This window comes from Macrosteles quadrilineatus, unplaced genomic scaffold (assembly GCF_028750875.1).
Source record: "Macrosteles quadrilineatus isolate MER2022 unplaced genomic scaffold, UCM_ALF_1.0 Scaffold_4__1_contigs__length_99947679, whole genome shotgun sequence".
In the NCBI taxonomy this organism is placed as follows: domain Eukaryota; kingdom Metazoa; phylum Arthropoda; class Insecta; order Hemiptera; family Cicadellidae; genus Macrosteles; species Macrosteles quadrilineatus.
Window position 1 is genome coordinate 25,144,068 of NW_026542597.1, and position 19,013 is coordinate 25,163,080.

The 19,013-nt window shown below is 40.0% G+C and overlaps 1 protein-coding gene across 1 annotated transcript in view; it reads right to left on the reverse strand.

Annotated features, from left to right (window-relative positions):
• LOC128992717 (neurogenic locus Notch protein) overlaps positions 1-19,013 on the reverse strand; it is a 138,057-nt gene that overhangs the window by 16,218 nt on the left and 102,826 nt on the right. The window contains exons 7-12 of the mRNA XM_054416438.1: positions 18,681-18,836; positions 10,474-10,656; positions 2,895-3,131; positions 1,937-2,243; positions 1,062-1,321; positions 346-616 (exon numbers count right to left, since the gene is read on the reverse strand). Of these exons, the coding sequence (XP_054272413.1) occupies positions 346-616; positions 1,062-1,321; positions 1,937-2,243; positions 2,895-3,131; positions 10,474-10,656; positions 18,681-18,836 (1,414 nt within the window). The remainder of the gene's footprint in view (positions 1-345; positions 617-1,061; positions 1,322-1,936; positions 2,244-2,894; positions 3,132-10,473; positions 10,657-18,680; positions 18,837-19,013) is intronic.

Here is a 19,013-nt window from a genome sequence, read left to right on the forward strand (position 1 = left end):
TTCAATATTTATTATTTCTTGTTTTAACTACTTCATAGTTCTCTGAGGACAAGACGTTCCCAAAATTACTTGTTTACATACTAATAATTTTATAGACACTACAGGAAGATTAAATTTTGACTTGATAACTTCTGTTATTTGTTATATACAATCATTTTCACCGTTTCCCGTTTACTTTAAATTATAACCCTTTCATCATAAAACTATAAAAATATAAACAAAAATATGATATGTGGTGCTAATTTGGAATGATTATTTTAATGTTTTTCCAATACAAAAACTTGTTTTCAAGACTAATCTGTGCATTAGAAAACATAAAATTCTACTTATTTCTTGTAACTTCACCTGTTGGGAGTGCAAGGGTCCAGTTTCTCTTGACAGTTGTGGCCAGTGTAAGGCAAGTCACACACACACTTGTACGCGTTGACCAGGTCTATACAAGCTCCTCCGTTGCGGCAAGGATTGCCAGCGCAGTCGTCTATGTTGGTCTCACAGTTAGTACCCATGTAGCCAGGCAGGCACTGACACATGTAGCCATTGAGCCGGTCAATACACTGACCTCCGTGTTGACAAGGGTTGCTGCCACACTCGTCTATGTCAAACTCGCACCGTTTGCCTGAAATTATAATGTTTTTAATTAATAGGCATTTGGATGATATATAAATGCGATTGAACTAACTGATATTTATTATAATATTAGTATAAGTACAAAATGTTGCTCCTTATATTCTTCAAGGTATTATTTATGCCATAAGGGTTAAGATGCTTGATTTCCCATATTTATATACTCCGCCATGTTTAATAGAGTGGTTCAATTGATTGCCCCTCCTGTTTCAGTAGCCTTTCCTAATGCTTCTGACAGAAGAAAGCTATTAAATTTAAAGCTATTATAAGAAAGCTATGATTTTTCAAAAACAAAATCACTAAATTCCCTAATTTAATTCCACAAACAAAACTTTTTTCAATCGTATTACCAAATGTTACTTTAGTTTTAACCAGTTAAAAAATATAACAAGTACAGTAAGCCTATTCTTAACCACAGACTATTCTTCTATTCTTACCTCCATAGCCAGGACGACAGTGGCAGATGAACTGGTTCAGGCCGTCCTCGCAAGTCGCTCCGTTGAGACAAGGATCGCTCGCACACTCGTCCACATCACTGAGACAGCGAGCATCGTAGTAGCCGCGCGGACACTCACAGCGGAAGCCATTCACCAGGTCCACACACAGGCCTCCGTTTGCACAAGGGTTTGATGCACACTCGTTGATGTTGGTCTCACAATGCAGTCCCGTGAAACCAGCATGGCACTCACAAGAGTATCTGGAGACAAAATTACAAATTACGAAGGAACTAGACAATAAGTTAAATAAAAAGACATAAAGAATATAAGTTAAAGTTGAAGTGTCCAAAATACCAAATACTTGAGACTGCTAAATGAGAATTGTTGTGCCAACCTAGTTTTTATAAGGATAAGGATTCATGAGGATCCTATTGTTCTACATTCTAGAGAAACCTGACAAAAATATCAGTGATCAAATAAACCTCTTATTTAGTCACATTTTCTCCCAAACACTAAACCAGTATAAGCGTGTACAATTTTTCAATTTCTTTAAATATTGAGCTTATTAGTTATGTAGAAAATTGAGGGATACATTTCTTTATTATCTACTCTTACGACAAAACTAACAATAAAACAAAATAACATCGTTGAATGAACAAAGTGTTTTTACTTATTGCATCCTGGACTTAAATTTCTGAGATGTTTAGTAAACTCTCCCTTTAAAAAATCCTTTATCAACCACATTTCTCCCTAAACTCCATTTAAAATTACAAAATATTTTTCTCCCTAAATTCTATTTAATTACAAATTATATATCTTTATAAATATCCACATATTTTCAACATTTGTTTCAAACGTGACATTATGTAACAAACCTGTTGATTCCGTCTATGCACTTGGCTCCGTTGCGGCAAGGGTTGCTGTAACACTCGTTGACGTTGATCTCACAGTTAGGCCCGGAGGTGCCTGGGCGACAGCGGCACTGGTAGCCATTGATGAGGTCCTCGCAATGTCCGCCGTACTGGCACGGGTTGCTGGCACACTCGTCCATCTGTGACTGGCACAGGTAGCCTGTGTAGCCAGGGTGGCACTGGCAAGTGAAGGAGTTCTCTCCGTCAATACAGTCTCCATGATGGCACGGCGAGGACTGGCAGTCGTTGATGTTGGTCTCACAACTCAATCCTGTGTAATAATTCAAGAGATGAAAACACTGAAGAAGACAAAGGTAAATCATTGACCAACACACTGTTGGTTAAATTTAACATTTTAGAGGTGTGCTTGTTTTAATTACATGAAACACATCTGCATTGCTGCCATTATATTAGCATTTTGACAGGAGAAACAGTTAGTGAGGACACTTCGAGAGGAACTCAAAATCAGGTTCGTTGTCAGGATTTTTGTTATGATGGCAGACATATCTAAATGGTAAAGAGTCAGCTACTGAACAAGAAAAACCAAAACAAAGCTCTTGTGCTCTATTTCAAATATTTAATCTAATATTTTCATAAAAAGGAACCACTTTTGTTCCACTAATATGACTAGGATTATATGGCTCACGTGGTTCCATATTGATAAGAATATGTACCTAATAAGTATTATTAACCTTACTTTTAGACAGAATGATAAAAAAACAATAAGATTATCGAAGGACCAAAAAATCAAAATCCATAACAAACCATTAACTTGACTATCCCTGACTTATAAAGTCAGTAGTGAAACGTATTGTGAATAACCCCACAAAGAATCTGTTGACGCAAGGAAATTAGCTTACATCAGTCATAACATGACAAAATAAAGGAGGTTCTTAAAATAAATAAACATGAATATCCTTACCAGTAAATCCTGGGGGACATTCACAAGTGTATCCAGCGATGGAGTCTCGACAGATACCCCCGTTGCGGCAAGGGCTGCTGACACAGTCATCTATGTTGGTCTGACACCTGGCGCCAGTGAAGCCAATGGGACAGGTACACTTGAAGGTGTTGATCAGGTCGTTGCAGATACCTCCGTTGAGACAAGGGTTGATCTGGCACTCGTCGATGTCAATCTCACACTGAGTCCCAGTGAAACCTGCAACAAACATCAATGTAACTATAATGTTGCTCAAAGGGATCTCATTGCAAGAAAGTCCTTTCAATCTACCTCATGAACAAAAAGTCCTGCAAACTGCCAAGGCATTTCACATAAATTCAACAATGTTATTTATGATCCCGCAAGTGATCCTGATGAAGAAAACGACTCGATAACTTTAACAACTATTTTCATTATTATCTTTACCATTAAAAGTTGGCACTACTTGTTGGCGTTGAGACATGTTAGCCACACATACCTTATGACCAAAGGGTTCATAACACATGCCGTTGTAATATGGTCAGTGAGTACCATATAACTATGAATTTCAATAAATAAAGTTAGCTGTAGACAAGCCTTTTTATGCTTTTGCAACTTTTTGGACAATATAATTTGTAAAACGAAATATTCATACTTTAATAAATAAATAAAATAAAAGTAATGTTTTGATCAAAAAGTTAAATTAATGTAGGGTGTCTCAAAGATATAGCAGCCACTATAGTACCGGCCAGACATGATAAAAAAGTACTATATTCCGTTTCAGTTTTCATTTTTGGCATTTGCCTGAAAATCCAGCATTTTCAACCCCTTCCAGTGTACATTACGTCCAAATAGTGATACTGTATCAATATGAGCAGATTGCAGAAAAAACAAGAAAAACCTTGCAGATTATGCAAGGTTATCTTACAGGGTAATTTACAGAACAGTGCCCTCTACACATACCAAACCTACAATCTCCTCACGGTATGACACGAAATGTAGGCCCATCAACGAGCCCAGTGGGACACCAATTTGATTGGTACAAGAAGTGTGGCGGGTGATCCATGACTGATAGTATCGATGATGGTTCCGGTCAACAGTAGGGTATAACTGTACCTGTGAGAACCAACCCATACATCACCACCGCGACCGATCAGCGATCAGCGATCCCGACAAATATGCGACCCGCTGTCTGCAACTGTGATCCGTTGGAAACAGTGCAACGCAATCGCTGTCTGTAACTGTGATCCGTAGGGAACAAACAGGGAACAGTGCAACACTGTCTTTCCGGCGACCCTCGGCCGAAGCGATGTCTATTGATTGCTAGCGTGGTTCATAGTAAGTTCCTTAGGCTTGAGATTAAGCGAACAACTAAAATCATTTACTTCGTTATCTGTACGGCCAATCAATAATCAACGATCCCGAAAAATATTAAACCCACTGCCTGCAACCGTGATCCATTGGGAAACAAATACGGAGCAGTTTGCTTGATTTGATACAAGATTAAGTTGATTGGATTAAGTCGGCCGAATCGATAACTTGATTGCTAGCGCGGGCCAAAGGACAGTAGAAACGTCCCTTTAGAGAGAGTCCTTGGAGCCAAGCTATAAACTCATAAAACAATTACAAAACCACAAAGAAACGGTCTTATCTCATAGCACCATAGATAATTAAATTACAATCACTTTGGTATTTGAATGTATATATTTTGTGGTAAATTATTCTTCAGCGGCTGTTTGAAATTAACATTGTTCTTATGGCGGGCAAATCCAAAATATCCGTTAGCCTCCACGTACGCTTAAATCTTAAGTTTTACAGACCAACTCTAATCTGTTACTACGAAGTGACCAACCCACTGATCAGCGATCTCGATTAAAATACGACCCGACTCACAAGTATCCAACCAGAGGAGCAAACACAAAACATTATACATACAACTACTGTACTTACAAAATACCCCCGCCGCAGCAAACCTGCCGTCTAAGCGAATTTCCATTTGGCCGAATTGATTTTCAATTGATCTATTTAAATAACGTTAAATTTAACGATTACCTAGGTTTGCTGCTACAAGGAAACTAATAAAGTAGTGTGTTTTTAGTAAAATATTGATAGCTTACTATAAAATAAACACATTTGCCAAGTTTGATCAAAATATATCCATAAACAAGCAAACTACAACATTTTACAATATTCTCCCTAAGAATAACATGGGAATTTTAAATTTACCATTTTTTTAGTTTTCTCCATAACCAATAATCGTACAAAAACACTTTGATATACTGAATTGTTTGTTTTTTTAAGCTCTTTAAGAAGGTTTGGAGAAAAATTGGGAAATTTTGTGTTTTGAGGGTAAGAAGTGAGAAAAACCAATTTTTACCCCATAAAACCCCCCATAAAACCCTGTTCCCATGGTCCGATCATGCTGGATCGCGAAATCATTCAAGTTTATCCCGCCTTACACCTACAAACCAAATTTCATCAAAAACGGATAAAAATTACTCAAGTTATCGTGTTCACGGACACATATATATATATATATAAATCTATATATATATATATACCTATATATATATATACATATATAAAAATTTGAACGAATGGTGTTTTTGGCCTCTGGGGACATTAAAATGAAAAAGTAAATCGGTCCCGGGCCTAAGTCTTACCATGAGACCTACGGTAATAGCTACTTCCCTATAGGGAAATTCGCTAAAACGTAAACCACTAAAACATCATCTAGCCTATCTACGGCTATCTGCTCACAGCAAGAAATATTTAACCACCTTCCAAAACAGAAAATGTCACTTGTTGAGTTTTTTATTTAAAAGAACAAGTGGTAATTTAACAAAGTCGCAAAAAGTTGAAAGCCGGGACCAAAGTAGAAAGCCTGTGAAGTGAGCCAGCGCGCCGCGGCACGGTCGCCCCTACATAGCGACGGTTGGATAGCCATCTCTGCTCTTCTAATTGATTATTTTCGTGGCACACAACTGTACAGATAACCGGCTAAATAATTCCCCTTTAATTGGCATCGGTTTGTGTCAATTAGCTAAACATCTCCGCCGATAGGCCTACGTTGCCGCGATGGTTGTATGGATAACGGGACACGACTTCGCTACCTCGTCCTTGATATGGCCGATTAGACTAACTGTAATGGTAGCGATAGGAAATACATTACAAAAGTATTAGTTTTGTTAAAACTTTGGGTGCAAAAAATAATCCGGGCTACTAGTGGATGTACATAGATCTTTTTGTTGGATAACATCATAATAATTGATACCCGGTAGCCCGACGACAAATGGAATCTGTGTCTAAAAACTAACTCTTTAACAAACGAACTTCATATTTGAATGCGAGCACTATAAACACGCGGCTTATCACTAAATCCTCTTAAGATACTTATGTTCTATAAAGAGCACAACTCATAGTAAAGCTTGACAACAGCAATCAAACAAAAGCCCGAGTGTGTAACCTTTGTAAGTTACAGAAAACGTTTAACCATCAGGACAATCCATACATTAAACATACGACGTCAATGGGAAACAAAGGAGCGAAAGTAGAATAGCCTCGTGTGAAACAAACCACAATAAACAAAGCCTTAAGAGTATAAATGGCACAAAACACGGCGAGTAAAGAAACTAAAGCAATTAATTAGGTCGATAAAACGAATGATTTGTCGCTCGGTCGTCTCTGCGCAGGCGTAACGAGATCACTGGCGGAAACGACCGATTACATCCGAACACGGCCGAGCGACCACCTGGCGTACTGGCGGCCGCGGTGCTATTCTCATTCTACTCTACTCTCAACTAATTACTAAACACCACTCTAAATGCCAACGAGCACTTTCCACCCGTTGTGCTTCCATGTTTGGAACTATCACGTGCAACTAGACAGAGAGGGCAATTAAAACTGGCGATAACCTTTTATTATTAAATACCTTTAACCTCAAATAGTCATAGGTTATAGGTAAACCCGCTTAGTTATTTGAAAAACCAATTACAACGATAACATGCATGTAATTGCAAAGGAAAAAGATTGCCACCCGATAACTTACGCTAATTGAATTGGAATAAATTACACGGAATAATATGCAATATAACGACTCGACTGAAGTGTGGACCAAACAATTATGTAACACGCAGTGTTTGTTGTAAGGATTTTACATTCTTCACACAATTTAGAAGTAAAGCCGAGTTGAGTTTCATAAAATTGCAACTGATTTTCAAACAGCACAAGAGGTTAGCATATCAATAATTTTTTACTTCTCTCACCTAACGTTTTACTTTCGAACAATTAGTATTCAATTGTATTACTAACAGTTCGATAATTTGCCTAACTCTCAGCAAAAGTTAAAACGTACTATACTTGCTATAACAGCCCTAGAACAAGGTCTACAATAATATCAACTATCACCTCATTACTATTCATTTGATTGCGTCACACAAATCCACTGCTTTTCCACAGTAACACAATCCAACACGGAAGTGACTGCAATGCAATATATCCCGGTATCGCACGGTTGGAAGATGAAAGTAAACCACATACATCTAGTAGATATACTCTTGAGAGCAAAAACTGGTTCGAGTGTACAGAGATGGTAGAAAGCTGTTGATATCTAAACTAACTCGCTGACCCCGTTTGTACACGGTTTTATACATTTTTAATCAGGACACCTCTTGAATAGTTTTACCGGCGAACACGCAACGGCAACCGTTTAATATTTAAAAGCAATTCGAAATTTGCACAAAGGTCAGCGACCTGGAGCGATTGGATATGGCGTCATTTTCTGATATCAGCTGAACATACGATGACGTCATCGAAGCGTCATCTTGCGTCCTGGTGTTGATCAATCCAAAACTCTCGAATTGTTGTAGATGTGCAAAAATTAAACACATCTCGTTTATAAAACCAAAAGAAAATACTCATAACCGGTAGTACACTTAGATTCTTCACTTGGGCAAAACGTCAAGATAGATTAACTTTTTTGGGATGAAAATAATTAAATGGCCGATTACCCACAATCAATTTGACATATTATATACTCTATTCAAAAATTTAGGCAGTTTTAGGAGGAAAATCTATCCCCTAGACTTGATCGTACCTTTAAGACTAGCTCAACACCTGAAGTTTGTCAAAACGTCAATCAGCTACAACATTATAAATTAAGCAAACAAAAAAAAAAAAAATTGTGGTGAATGAACTTCCCCCAAAACCACCTTGTGTAAACGGAGTATAATATAGCAGACAATATTGCACAAGCTAGGAGTTTAGTGGACCTATCTACAATTCTACAGACATACCAAGAAGTCTGAAACCCAAGACATTACCTCTGTCACACAATTCACACCATCCACATGTGAAAAGTTTTACTCCGCTGTTCTTGGTAGCGGCTGTTTAGTGTTGAGAGTGCAGGTTTACCACCGTCTTTGGCTACAATAAAACAGGATTGCCGCCATCAAGTGAGCCGCGGCGGGAATACTCGCGCAAATATTTGACAATCCCTGTCTTGAGATCCCGGAAACTGAGATGACGTTGTTGTGCTGTTTTTGTTGATAAAACTTTGAAATGTTGAGGAAACTTCTTGTAGTTCAAGTACACTCATATCTTCTTTAGTATACCTAGATATAATCTCTAAAACATTATCATCCTTTGCTGTGTTTGTGGCTGTACTTCCGAACTATTTTTAGTTGACCTTGTCGGTTTAACAAGTTAACAATGTAATTCTTGGGACAGTAGTTTCACGAATCGTACGGATGCTGTATCTATCAAATAGTTTAATTGATTGTTGTTTGACCGAATTAAACGCATAAAAGTGCAATAATTTGATGCATCTAATGTGTAGGCTATGCATCTTACAGTGTACTAGAGATTACGGAAACCCAATGACCACCGACACATATTATTCCAGAACAAGAATGAGTAAACAAAGGTACGCAACGCGAGGAAAAACTAGAAAAATAGGATCCCGAATCCCGTAACAAACTGGAAATATCTTGAATTCCGATACGAGTATGCGACCGTAGGGGATGTTCTCTTCCAGGATAATGAGTAATCAAAAGTATGAAGTTGCGCAATAAAAACTTTACACCGATGAGGACAAAAACGTATACATGATAACAAATCCCATAAGAATATGGAAATATGTGGAATGCCGAGAAGTGTATGCGATGGCAGGAGTGAGGGGTCGATTAATGCGATGAGACGCTGTATCTGGACACGCATATCTCGGAATGTCCGGGCTTTATTACATTTGTCCTCGAGCCTTCACAAATCTGCCGCGTATCTGATGTCATCGTTCAAGGCGTTATAGCCTTCCCTCCCCACAACCACACGAGGCGAGCGTGTTATAAATGATCAACGTACGAGGGTTTAATAATTTAGTATTTATCTAGAGCTTTGAGTCAAGAGGGTTCGACAAAAAGGGATTCTTAGAGCAATAACCCTGACTTTCAAGCCTATACGGAAAAGAAAGTCTAGTTCATGTTTTGTCCACCATGACTTACAATAACTACAATAACTACTAAGCAATCCAATGAAAATAGGTTCGTCTAAAACACAATACAAACATCATAATTGGAGATCACAAGAGAATACAGTGGTACGAAAAGTTCTCAAATGTGCACATGACGTTGCAATTTTGCAAAAAGAACACATCTGCTACAACTGAATCTGTCTGCGGTATTTCGCGTCAAACCCCGTTAACGCCTTTACTGCTGTTGCGGTTTCCGCTGTCCACACTCTATTGCTTTTCAGTGCAACAGCAACTGCGGTTTCTTAACCTGTAAGTGTAAATGAAAGCAATTTCCATTTCACGACAAAGGCTTGTGACACTCGAAAATTACAACTCAAACAACGATTCAACGATAAAAGGGAAGACGAATCGCGAGAAGAAGAGTGATCCAGATGCGATAGGGACAACAATTAGTGCAGAAGTAGGTCCGCTTCCCACGAGGTGGCGCGGCAAAAACATGACCCGGCCGAGGACGGACTTGAAGCTGTAGTGAACTGGACAAGACACTATCTGGCTCTCGTCACATCCCATCATCACGACGACAACGTGTCCTGCGTACAATGTCCTTAGTCCTGCATCCTTATTGTGTGCTGTGGTCATTGAAGGAGAACTAGTAATGCTGCAATGAGTGACAAATCCGGTACTCATCGCAATAGGTTGTTCTTTGTGTCAGGCTGGGCTGTAAGTTCTCGTTTTGATCCATCATGACCCGATTATAAAATTAGAAGGTGCACAATAGTATGAATCCGGTAATCATGTTAGTTTTGACGTTGTAATTTCTGGGATTTGTATTTTCATTCGGTTCACACAATACCTTAAGTACACAAGAAACCGGCAATCAAATTCGAATCTGTTACATCCTTATCATGGGATCTTCTTCCCAATCCTCCTTCTAGACATTAAGACAGAATAAGAATCTTTGTTTGAAATATAGAGTTACTTTTGTGTTTTACTGGATTCAGGAGTTAAAGAAATCCAGAAGATATGCAAAATGCGAAAAATAATCCTTCTTATATTATCTGAAAATCAAAAGAAGGCTATTAAAAAAAAACTAATTACGGCTGAAAGTGGACTTACCAGGCATGCAGACACATCTGAATGTCCCAGGATCGTCCAGACAGGAGCCGTCGTTCTGACAAGGATGACTCTCGCACTCGTTGACGTTGGTCTCGCAGCGAGGTCCTGTGAACCCCTGAGTGCAGTTGCAGGCGAAGGATCCTGGAGTGTTGACGCAGATGCCGTCGTGCTCGCAAGGCGAACCTGCAACACACGTGAAGAACGGGATAAAGTATACGTTGTGAAATAAGAACACCTAGCATCGTAGAAAGTGGCCGCTGAATATTTCAGGAACCCTTCAATGCTTTCAAAGGTTCGCTTCAGACGCTTTTGACTGAAAAGGTAAAATAGGACCAACTTCTGGCTCTTGTTTGATTTTCCTTTGTTAAACCACCAAATTAATAACTGGAAAAGAATTTTTTCTTGTTCCTGGTTCATGGTTCAATCATAACAATTAACTTTCATCGGAATTAAAATGTTGTAACGTTACGATCAATTCTTTGTTTGAAGTTCGTTGTTGGTGACGGCGAGTTAATGTTGTTCAAAGGTTTATTGCGGACATTTTCCATTACGATGGTAAAAAACAATACAACACTCGTTGGTCTCATTGGTGGAGTCATTGCGAACTGTGCTATTAGTGTTCCATTGTGTGAGCTTTTTACACTACACCTTTGATAGATTATAGTGTTATGTGATTGGTTATTATTTGCATGTTGTATCATAACTTGACTGCTATACAATGCATATTTTTTGACTGCTACTCTCTGTAGTGTATTCCAACTTAGGTTGAGCGTTTGTGTAGTTGTAATGTGTTAGTTAAGTTTTTTCACCTGAGGACAGGATCAGATTCCAGGTCCCGAAACGTTGTGTATTGTTTTTACCATCGTGATGGAAAATGTCCGCAATAAACCTTTGAACAACGTTACGATCAAATCCATTTTCAAATGTCATAAGGAATTGCTGTAGATGCAAAGAATTATTTTCAAACCTCTCTTGGTTAACTTAGCTACAGATAAAAGCGTACCAATAATCTAAACAACATAGGACTAGATACAAAAGTGCCCCCTTTGAAATCGGTCTTTTAGTTTCTGACGCCTTCTTAGAATGTGAACAGCAAATGAAGATACAAGATTTACCGGTACCGAACCTGTATTGTTTCAAACGTCTACCTCTGGTAGAAGTTGGAGGCGCTACTGTACCCGAGGTGATACCGAGATTCGGGCATGACGGGAGCAGTGACTCCGGTTAATTGGCGCACGATTATCTCGCAACCTGACCACAAACTTCCATTACGCGACCGCAATCACTCGGCACCTCCTGACTACGCATTCTTCCCAGACGCTGGGGACGGGGTTCATTCGCGTTTCCATTGAAACTTTCTAGTTTTCAGACCATGTTTTCCGTTAGTTGTAGTTGGAAAGATGGTTCAGTCAAAATCTAGAGGACATACATCAGTGATAGAGACCATTATTTTAATGGGGTGTTAAATGTTATCGTGTGACGATGTAGAAACTGGAGAATTTAGATTTCAGTGCCATAGACCATCAGTTTCTTGGGATGTATAATCTCAGCTATGTGTTTTTTTAGCTGATAGATCACGCAAAATGGCAGTTTGTTAACCAATTAACAGTTTTATGTTTCTGTACAGACTGCAAATCCGACTGCATACACTGTACTGTTTTCAAATAGGTGGATTATTAATCATGTATAGAATACAGTTACAAGACTGGAGATTAAATAATTTGAGAGAAAATTAAATGTATGGACGAAAAGCGTTCCTCCGGTAGATCCGAAGGGGCATCGTTCTTTAGGAAGGTGGTAGTAATGGTGCGTATTGCGTTTACCAATGTTGTTGGAAAACAATCCCGAAAATTACAAGCAGTGATGTACCCTATTGACTGACAAACGAAAATCTTCACCACACTTGCTGCACTTGTACCACACCATAACTCTCCGGAATTAATTTATCAGTTTACGGACGTAAATGACGGTAGGCTCGGCCATTTGCTGTCACGAACCGTAATTGCCGTAATGCGTCCGGCGTTATTTATATTTTTTCCGCCCGCAATGAAGAACAGGTCGGTCCATTAGTGAGATGGCTCCGTGCTCCGTAAACTGTAAACGTACGTCGGTCGTGACTGTACCATCACAGGCCGGTGTCGACATTGTCACTGCCGTACCGTCACCGTCGCCGTGCCGTGTTGATGTCTTGGACCAATTATGTCGCAGCTATTGCAACAACCCCGCCTCCCAGCAATGATAATACACCTAGAGAGTTATTTGACGGATTAGGTGTCGAAAGCTACCAGCTAACGAGACGCGTTTAACACTTGTTGACGAGTTACAGCGGTGAACGAACTTGCGACAGGTTCACAATTATAAATTTAATTTCGCAACAGAGAGACAAATAGTAGTGGAATATAATCCTCTGACGACAACAAGGGATCAGGTTTTTGATCCCGAAACGTCAGGAAAACTTTTTATCCACCAATCATTATCAAAACAAAGTTACGGGATTGGTTTTGGCTGTTAGTTGTGAGAGAACTCATTTTCATTTTTTCACTTGAGTATATCTGACAGTTAAGTTTTCACGAGGGTTTCTGTTAAGAAAGTAAAAATAAGATAGGTAACACAAACGTGTTTTATTTTAAGACAAGACCGGGAAGTAGAATGATTTAATTTTAAGGCCGATGATTCTGGTATGCTATACCACAGAATCAAGACGGGGGAGGCCCTTCGTGGCAACTTCTTTTTTGCTAAATTTAACGGTGACGCCGGTTTGAGGACAGTGTATGACAATGGGCGGGAGGAGATTAAATCGTTACACGAAGGCAAACACATTTTTCACAAATTTGCGTGTATGTCTGATTTGCCAAAACCAGAGTTTGAAGATATTCCATGGAGTCACTCTCCAAGACAGTTGCAACGTGCCCATAGGAAACAGCCAACGTCAACGACAACGGTCAATACTAGAATCCCCTTATCAGCATATAATTTTATGATTAACTGCATCAGTTGCATAAGAACCTAAGTAACAACTTTATAAAACAACTAGTAATCTTTCCACTTTCCACAGTCAAAGGTCCACACTGCGCACTGTGCTGGAGAATGGAGTCGGCGCGGCGAAGGCTCGTGTAGATACAATCTGGCGTGCGGCTCCCTCATTACATTTCCAATTAATTACGTCCAATTAAACGAGCGTAGCGAGCGAGCCGCTGACACATCTGCGTTATCACGACGATAGAGACGTGTCCGATACAGGACCGTTACTGCTTTACTGCGTTACTGGGTACCGATCTGTGATCTGTGATCTGTCCCACAGATACGATGTATCGGTCGTCATCTACACCCGGCCTTCGTTAGAACACGGTTTCCGTGATTTTATTCACGAATAAATTGACGATCGGACGTTTTAGTGGCAGTGAAATCCCGAGGCTAATTGGAAGATGACGATTTTACGGTTTGATAATCGGGGGAACAATATTGTAGATTGATCTCCCACACTGAAATGTCTAAGTTGAATACTTTCGTGGCATTTGAACGATCTGGAGCTTCCTATTCGATTCCTATATCACCTTCATTATGTGGCAGATTATTTTGGCTATGGAAGAAATTTACTATTTCTCATTTAAAGTCAACCAATAAATAACTAAAATACTTTGAAAGCGTTTACGGCTATCCCAAGTATTTTGGAGACGAATGACGTTTCCACGAGTCTGTGCATATCTAAGCTTAGCCCAAGGCAAAAATAGAATAAAAAATAAAAATCATGCATTATAGGAAAAATCTTGTTTTTTCGTTTCTATACCACTGGTAGTTTTTCGTTTTGAGCGACGGAACGGTCTAAACTGTTTTCTTATTTCAATCTAACGCCGACCTTTTGCTAAAGCCTCATTGATTGACAGCCCAACGACAAATTACATCTACTGTATCCAGGATCGACCCAGTTTGGGACCGAACCAGCAACCGTCAGTTTTGAAGGAGAGTACTGTGTGTTCAAAATCTCAGACTCCGACTCCCCAGACTAGACGCCCCGCCACTGTCACGACGGCCCCGGAAAAGATCCCTGAGGTACATTTAAAAGAGCGGTATCCACCGTATCACTCGTGCCACGTCTATTACCAACATGCAAAATACGAGCGGGACGGCATTCGCATTAGCATCGTCATGAAATACGATCAACGCTATAATTTGCTTGTTAACGTTAATCCTAAATGTAAATGGAGCGTCGGGCTGCGGGCGCAGTGTTGACCTTTTCTGATGATCCTGCACACAGGGCTACACGCCCGGAAAACACTTTCTCCCAGATATGATCCATTTGCATTGTGTCCGGCGCGTGAGCGAGATGGTGTTTATGAACTGTAACACCTCACGACACATCGCTTGTCACAGACGCCATTGTGCTGCAGTTGGTGCGAAGATAACTGAAACGTTATTGAATTTAGCGTTGATCATGCTTTGGGAAGCGCGATTAAGGATGTGCCAGGGTTACATAACCTCATTTTTAGTAAGAAGCTCGAAGACCAAAACATTCACTTTTGGGTTTTGATTCAAAAACGCTTTTGGTAAATTACGTTTTCATCCAACCAAATATGGTTGTGATGATGGGTAATCTTCAAAAAAAGGAAACCAAAACCACGTTGCTTGGAAAGAATCAATGCTGTACTTTAAGTTCACAACAGTGCATCGATTAAAAAGTTTATTTTAAAAGAGGTATTTACGGGTTGGTAACAAACAATTTGGAATTCATTTCAGTAGCAAGTTTGAATTCACCCCTTTATGTACGCTTGTGCCTACCTCCAACCTAGGCCCCACAAGACACAAAGTTTATTTCGCTATGGTAAATTTGCCATTCTAACTATGAACCGATTATTCTAAAACAAACCCTACAATAAACCTACCAACAACTGACCCCTGTCTTGAGGTCAGCCTACCGATCAGCTCATAATCATGTCATTCGATACCGTCATTGTACCACCTGGGAACCTTCCCCGGTATTGCTTAAATTGCTCGTGCTTTGACGAGCCGTTTTGAACGCCCTGATCCGTGAAGCGGGCCGATCATATTTCGGCGAGAACGTTATTGGATTTAGCATTGAAATGTGAATAATGCGCCTCTTTGTGGAGACGTCGCTTGACTTCCGAGCGCGACGAGATAATGGTTTCACAATCGAACTCTTCGGCCGGACTCTCGGATTCCGCATATTTCCGCTTTAAATTGTTTAGGAACTCGGGAAGAACCGCTTTAGGGAATGCGGGGAACCGGATTTATTTCTATAGAGGTTTCTCTACAATGCCAGGCGAATTTATGAACAATAAAGTCACTATCGAGAAGTTAAATCACGTCGGAACAGAAATACTCGCCTTGTTTGGCCAAACATTGGACTCGGGAAAGACAAACGAATTCTCAATCGAGAAGATCAACTAGAAGAGGTGAAGAGGAACGATTTTGGAGGAATAGTTTAACAACACAATACCCAAGTATAAGTAAGTTTGATCTTCATCCACCGCTTACTGTCATCACAAAAAATGCCATCACCACTTTAAATATTATGGCATTTACGTACAGCTTAAGACCGTAGGACTCTAGAATTTGCCAAGACTCTTCTGAAACACTCCCTCTTACGATAAAATCCTTCTGCACGTTTCTAAACCCAAAGTCTAAACTAAACTTCGCGTCGACGCATCAAGCCTACCCTGCTCCGCCATAAATACTTCTCAAGTCACCGGAAACTCAAACACGTAGTCCTCTAACAAGATATCACCGCGCGGCGGCGTCATTTAGTGAATGGTGGGCACAATAATTTTCACCCATGTTCCCATTTGCGGAGACCTGTGACCCGCGGCGGAGTGGTGGGAATGGACTCATGCCCAGGAATTTGAACGTGTCCGGCGAGCCAAGCGGCTGGTCTGCCTTTGTGGCTCCTACACAATATACACCACCCACCACACTGCATCCCTCGATAGCCATTACTGTTATCTGATAGCACCGGCGCTAATGGGCTAAGTCTACGGCCGCAGACGTTGGTATTCCAAATGGATAGTAACTTACGACATTGAAATAAAGTTACCGCTACCGGTAGTACTAGAACTAGCATCTCGGATGGGTAAGACTTCAAAAGGATCTGAAGAAATGTTACGAACCAAAGTGTTTAAATTGTAAGTTTATAGGCGGTTTCCTCTATTGCTACTAAGACAATTGGGTAGATGACATTGGAACAAACCAATATAGCTTATTATTTTTCTCAAAATTTCACCTCTTTAATCACTCCTTCAAAGAAATAAATACAAAGGTTGAATTGTAATTTAATCATAAATTGTAGCACTTCTAAGGAAACTACTTTTCAAGACTTTACGCCAACATAAAATTGGAACAACCTTAAGTTAGACAGTAGGCTACATAGGAGATTCATCAAGTACGATAAAACGCATCTTTTGGAGTGCCACGTGATGATGACGTCAAGGTAATCACTGCAAAAAGAGTAAACCTTTACAGACATCAGATAAAAAAGTATCCTAACTAAAAAAGAGTATCCGGCACCAAGGACCAAAATCTGTTTCTTAATCGATTGCAATGAAACATCTGATTCTGCGCAACGGCCACGTAAAGGAAACCCAAAACCAGCCTTGGTAGACCTGGAAGGGGTCGGGTTACTCGGGATACCCAGCCCCGGGTCTCAGCTTGGACTGGTATCATGCTGATGAATAATTCAATTCAACCGTGTGTTGGCTGTGTCCACATCGCTACAGCGCCGCTACGAGCTATGATTTACTTCCACTCGCTACAACGTACAGTGTACTGGAGATGACCATTGTGTTAAGAGAATGCCTACCAACAGCTTTGTTCAATCTAAATACCGTTGGTATAAATATAATTTCAACTAGCATTAAGTGTACTTTCCATTGAATCAGGTAATCAGAATCAATTTTTTTCTGGGAAGGTACCTTAATCCCAACCCGTTAATTCCGTGACAATATTTAACTACTGTAGATAAGAAAGTTTGCACTTTAGAAAAACTTTGCGTAACATATTGGAGGTGAAATATCCATATTATGAATGGGAAGAAAGTCAAAGTCAATTTAATAAACTCCTCATCAAAAAGTGTTCGTTAGTCGTAGTAACATAGGAATGTTTTTTAAAAATCCAAAGGGATTTTTTGTATAATCACAGAGAAAGAACACCACTGAGGTTTAATGTCTCTGTGGTAAATTACATACTATAACTAGTATGCTCTTTAACTTGAAAACACCCTGCTTGAAAACATCTAAATGAGAGTAAAGCAATCTGAAACCCCGACCAATAGAAAGTAATCAATCAATACCAAACTTTTGGCACCAACATAAAATAACCAATTGCATCCCAAACGAGGTTAACGAGAGTTTAAACCAGCCGTCAAAAATTTCAAAACATTAACAGCGCTCCAATAAAAACCGCTCCGGAACCAGATTAATTACCGTGGGAAACCTAACGACGTTTTAACCGAGGCAAAAATCGATCATTAATGATTATGTAATGACGGGAGTCCGCGGCAGTAATGAAGATACTTTCACCGAGGCAGCGAATCGGCAAAAACTAGTGGATGGTTCACATTGTTACAGCGCATGCGCAGGTGTGGGGGGACATTAGAGGAGGTCTGCGTACTGCGTCTGCGTGGTTACAACGACTGCGCCATCAACTGCGGCTAATTCTGCTGTAACTGCCGCTACCGGCTCAACCGACATACATCACCGGCTAAAGGGTGGCATTTTGTCTGCAATCACCTCCCGATGTTGGACTGTTGGTTTAGAAGTGCTTCAGAGGTTCGACAAATTATGGTCTGATCCATTCTTAGAAGCATCAAAGTAACTTTTCAAATTTGCGAAATGTTAGAAATACACAACAGTGTTCTTCAACTGTTCATATATGAAACAAAAAATAAATATATTAGATATGAAACAAAGTTACATTACTTCCATTAAATTACGTCACAGAAGTGTGCAATTAAGTTTGTTTGAAGGATTTTTTGGTTCTTTAAGTGGGGTTTCTTTTAATGATTTTCCACCGTTCGGTTCATTCTCACCTGATGATGGCATCAGAATCCAGATTCTGAAACAACGCTCGCTGCGTTGCATTCATAAATGTTCTGTCGCTTCTGACGGACAAAATGGTCTGAGAAAGTGTACAAACGCTAAAATCCTCCAAAAGATTGAAAGATCATTAACAAACTCCAGCAACATTGGATGTCCTACCTTGCTCGCACTCGTCGATGTCCTCGGAGCAGTCGACCCCCTTGTACCCGCTGGCGCAGGAGCACGTGTACGAGCCGTTGATGGGGCTGGTGTCACAGATGGCATCGGCGTGACAAGGGTTGGAGGTGCAGGCATCGTCCAGGTGACATAGAAGTCCTGGAACACAAGAGAGAAAGGGTTATAGTCACTTGTCAAACAGGGCAAGTAAGAAACTGCAAGTAAAGTGCTTATGCTCTATTTTCCTTAGGCTTGTCTTTCTCTCCTAGAGAAACTCGACTAGACAAGGGAAGAGGATGAAATTCAACCAGAAAGGGAAGTTACTGTGTTCTTCAT